General features: G+C 53.4%; 1 protein-coding gene across 1 annotated transcript in view; it reads right to left on the bottom strand.

Annotated features, from left to right (window-relative positions):
• The window catches only part of FGF22 (fibroblast growth factor 22), a 4,263-nt gene extending 946 nt beyond the window's left edge, over positions 1 to 3,317 (bottom strand). The window contains exon 1 of the mRNA XM_003788674.1: positions 3,113 to 3,317. Within this exon, the coding sequence (XP_003788722.1) occupies positions 3,113 to 3,317 (205 nt within the window). The remainder of the gene's footprint in view (positions 1 to 3,112) is intronic.
• Between the last annotated feature and the right edge of the window lie 1,407 nt (positions 3,318 to 4,724).

Genomic DNA, 4,724 nt, shown 5'->3' with positions numbered 1-4,724 from the left:
GGATGCCAGCTTGACAAAGTCTGATAATAGGGAGTAGAAGTAATAGCTTCAGGAGTTCAAGACCAGCCTGAGCAAGAGTAAGACCCTGTCTTTACTAAAAATAGGTAAATTAGTCAGGTGTGGGGGCCAGTGGAACCCCTATGTGACTATAGTCACAGCTACTCCAGGGAGCTGAGGCAGGAGGATCTCTTGAGCCCAGGAGTTGGAGGCTGCAGTGAGCTACAATGACAACACTGCACTTTATACTGAGGTGAGACTCTGTCTCAAAAAAAAAAAAAAAAAAGGCCATGTGTGATGGCTCATGCCTGTAATCTTAGCACTCTGGGAGGCTAAGGCAGGTGGATTGCTTGGCTCAAGAATTCAAACCAGCCTAAGCAAGAGGGAGACCCTGTCTCTAAAAGTAGAAAAACAAACCGAAAAAAGAAACTAGCCAGGCATGGTGGTGCTTGCTTCTAGCCCCAGCTACTTGGGAGGCTGAGGCAAGAGGATTGCTTGAACCCTGGAGTTTTGAAATTGTTGTGAGCTACCATGATGCCACAGCACTGTACCCAGAGCAACAGAATGAGTCTGTCTCAAAAAAGAAGGGCCAGGCACAGTGGCTCATGCCTATAATCCTAGCACTCTGAGAGGCTGAGGAGGGTAGATTGCTTGAGCTCAGGAGTTGAAGACCAGCCTCTAAAAATAGCCAGGCATTGTGGCAGGTGCCTGTAGTCCCAGCTACCTGGGAGGCTGAGGCAACAAGATCACTTAAGCCTAAGAGTTTGAGTTTGCTGTGAGCTATAATGCTACAGCACTCTACCAAGAGTGACAAAGTGAGACCCTGTCTCAAAAAAAAAAAAAAGGTTCAGCGCCTGTAGCTCAAGCAGCTAAGGCACCAGCCACATACACCTGAGCTGGCAGGTTCAAATCCAGGCCAGGCCTGCCAAACAATGATGGCTGCAACCAAAAAATAGCCAGGCATTGTGGCCGGCGCCTGTAGTCCCAGCTACTTGGGAGGCAGAGGCAGGAGAATCACTTGAGCCCAGGAGTTAGAGGTTGCTGTGAGCTGTGATGCCATGGCATTCTCCCCAGGGCGATGGCTTGTGGCTCTTCTCAAAAAAAAACCAAACAAACAAACCAAGGGGAGGTACTATGGCTCATGCCAGTAATCCTAGCACTCTGGGAGGCCAAGGTGGGGGATTGCCTGAGCTCATGGTTCAAGACCAGCCTGAGTAAGAGCAAGACCATGTTTCTAAAAATAGCTGAGCATCGTGGTAGGTGCCTATATTCCCAACTACTTGGGAGGCTGAGACAAGAGAATAACTTCAGCCCAAGAGTTTGAGGTTGCCGTGAGCAATGACAGCACAGCATTTTACCAAGGGCAACAAAGTGAGGCTGTCTCAAAACAAAAGAAAACAAAAAACCCCAACAAAGTAACAGTACAGCAGCCCTGCATCCTAGCAGTGGGCACATGGGCTCCACATCCTGCATGGTCCTCACCTGATACATCCACATGTGGCTTTGAAAGCTCAGCCAGCCAAGTCCACGTATAGTTATGGGAGATGGAGCTCCAGGTGTGGAAGTGGGACACCAGGTGCTCACAGAGCAGCACATTCTGGTCATTTGGTGACCACTAATGTGCTAGAGTGCATCCCACACTTTTGCACCCACTTTGCCCACTTTTCAGAGAGGCAAGCTGAGGCCTGACATGTCAGACCCAGATCTGGACCCCATGAGTCCATGGGCCACCCTGGCTATCTCTGCCCCTTTCTAAGCTACTACTTCCCGTTCAGCATAGCATCCTCAGCTTCCTCCAGGTAGGCTCTGGGGCCACTTCTGCCTGCTCTCTGGCCTAAGGCCTGAGGCCTGTGGTCTGAAGCCCTGCATGGCCAGCCACTCATTATCCACACTTGCCCTCCCCACCTTGCTCACCACAGGCTACTTCTTTGTCCAGGCACCCAGCTCCATGCAGGCCCAACCGAAGTCAGATGGAGGGGCCACAGGTCAGTTTCCCAGCATCACCTGTTCCATTTTCTGTGCATCCCATCTAGTCCCCTTGGAAATTATTACATTTCTAGTTCACTTGTTTACTTCTCTCCTCTGCTCTGGAAGCCCCAGGAGGGTAAGCCAGTTTGGTCACCACTGCGTCCCCAGAAAGCACAGCACATCGGCAATGCCCAATTAATAACTATGCAGTGAATGAAGGAGAGGAGAGCTCCAAACCCCAACCACACTGAGCCATCAGTTGTCACTACCATCACTGTCGGGTGGAGAAATTGAGGCTTAGAGAGTAGTGACTGTCTCAGGTCCCAGGCCTCTGCCCCAGCGCATGGCCACCTTGTCTGGCAGTGCCCACTACCCAAGGACTGGCCCAGCCAGTCCCTGTCCTTGCCCTCGCCTTATGCAGTCTAATGAGGGCTTTGGGAGCCCAGATGAAAGCAGCTGAGAAGGGCAGGGGGTGATTATCTGCGCTGATGGAGGTGATTCAGGGCGGCCAGCGATTACTGGGCCTCTCCCCAGCTCCCCCTTCCTAGACCTGAGGCTGTGGGCAAACTGCCTCTCTGCTCCCCATGCATTCTCCTTTCCTTGTCTTCCTTCTCTCTGGCCTCTCCTCTTAAAACTAGCATTTGCTGGGTGGAGCCCTGGAGACACAGCCTAGAATGGACAGCGACTTCAACTCTATCAGGGCCTGGCACTGTGGAGCCCAGCTCCACCCGCTCCTTGGTGTGATCCTAGGCAGGTCACTTCCTCTGTGCCTCAGTTTTCTCACTGCCAAATGTGATGTCTAGGGGAGAAACAGAAGAGTCCCTAACTCAAGCAAGTCCCAACTTTGGTTTTGTGTTTTGGGAATCCAGAGTTCAAACCCAGCCTCTAAGTGACTGGGCTGCCGCAGCCCTTCCTGGAGCCTTGGTTTCTTGCCTATAAATAGGGGTGGGTGATCCTCCTCTGCAGCTGAGCCAAGACCGGGAGCGTCCTCTGCATCCTCAGCCTTAGCTGTCCAACCCTCCTACCAGATGGGCTGCACCCATTTTACAGCTGTGGAAATGTGGCCTTTCGGCGTTACTATTCTACCCTTGCTGTTACTAGAGCCTCTCACGTGGACCCCCTCCCCCGCGGCCCGTGGCGCACTCACTCTCCAGGCTGTGGCGCCAGCGGGTACCCTGCACACGGCCAGTGGGATCCACACGCAGGAAAAAGTGGGTAGAGGAGAAGAGGCGCCGCCAGCGCACGTCGCCCTCCAGGTGCGGGTAGTTGCGCACTCTCCGCAATGCAGTTGGGGCGTCAGGCTCCTGCGCCAGCAGCAGCCAGACCAAGCCCAGCCACAGGCGGCGGCGCATGGCCCCGCACCCTGTTCGCCGTCCGCTCTTGCCTCCCCGCGCGTCCGCGGCTCTGCCATTGCGCTGGGGCCAATAGGGGTCCTTGGGGCGGGGCCAAGCGCTGCGGGGGCGAGCCGTGGCTATGGAGCCGACCAATGGAGCGTGGGAGCTGGCCAATGAAAGCTGCGGAGGGCAGGACCAGGGAGTTACAGGGCTGTGCCCACTTTGTAGGGCGCTCGCGGCCTCGGCACGTGTTTGTTCTATGGGGCGTGTCCGGGAATCACCGGAGTCACCCGGTGGGCTCAGACTGTGGGCTGCTGGGACTGTGAAGGTGAGTTGGACTGCAGAGACCCGGAGGAAGATAGAGAGAGGGACAGCGGCAGAGACCAAAGACACCCAGACTAGAGGGACAGAGGTCAGACAAAGAGACACAGAAACAAGAGACAGAGACACAGAGAAAAGGGAGATAAAGGACAGACAGAAAAGAGAGAGAGACAAGAGACACAGAGGCAAGGCCAGACACACGCCTGTAATCCTAGCACTCTGGGCGGAGGTGGGTGGATTGCTTGAGTATAAACCAGCTTGAGAAAGAGTGACACCCTGTTTCTACTAAAAAAGACAGAAAAACTATCCGGGCAGGGGAGTGGGCAACTGTAGTCTCAGCTGCTCAGGAGGCTGAGGCAAGTCCTCTTGCTTGAGACCAAGAGTTTGAGGTTGCTATGAGTTATGATGAAGCCAGGATACTCTACCCAAGGTGACAGAGTGAGACTGTCAAAAAAAAAAAAAAAAAGACACAGAGGCAGAGACAGGAGACACAAGATAAAGATAAAGACAAGTGAGACAGAGATGAAAGAAAGAAGAGAGAGACAAAGAGACTGTGAGATGCAGAGACAAGAGAAGTAGGGTGAAAATGCCATAGCTACAGGGAGAGAGTCTGTGAAAGTCAGAGGCTGCAGGGAGACATAGGGACCAAGTCAGAGATTGTGAGAGACAATGATGGGGAGGTATAGGAAGACAGAGAGAGATGATGACAGAGAGAGGTAGAGAGAGTCAGAGAGATGGAGATGCTCAGGGATCAGATATTGAGAAGGAAGGTTCTGGCATATGGATCAGAACCTTGTGGGGCCTGCCAGCTTGGCCCCAAGACTGGACATGCCAGAGAGGAACTCAGCTTCCCCTCCAAATGGAGCTTTCTGAGAACCAGGCCCTTAAGGACAAAGGGCTTCGTTGTAGGATGAAGGGTAGAGGGATGTTTGTGTGCATAGGCAGGTGAATCTTAGGGAGGGGAACATTTAGCAGGGGCATGTTGATGACCATCTGGTGAGGTACCCAGGACCCCGGGTCCACTGGCAGCACTTCATGTCAGAGGTGGCAGGAATGGGGTGGCCCCATTCACACCCACACCTACTCCTCACTTACAGCCACACT

The sequence above is a fragment of the Otolemur garnettii genome, unplaced genomic scaffold, assembly GCF_000181295.1.
Source record: "Otolemur garnettii isolate 467f Iridium unplaced genomic scaffold, OtoGar3 scaffold00029, whole genome shotgun sequence".
Lineage (NCBI taxonomy): Eukaryota > Metazoa > Chordata > Mammalia > Primates > Galagidae > Otolemur > Otolemur garnettii.
Note: the sequence above shows the minus strand (reverse complement) of the source record. Positions and strands in the feature narration are given on the sequence as shown.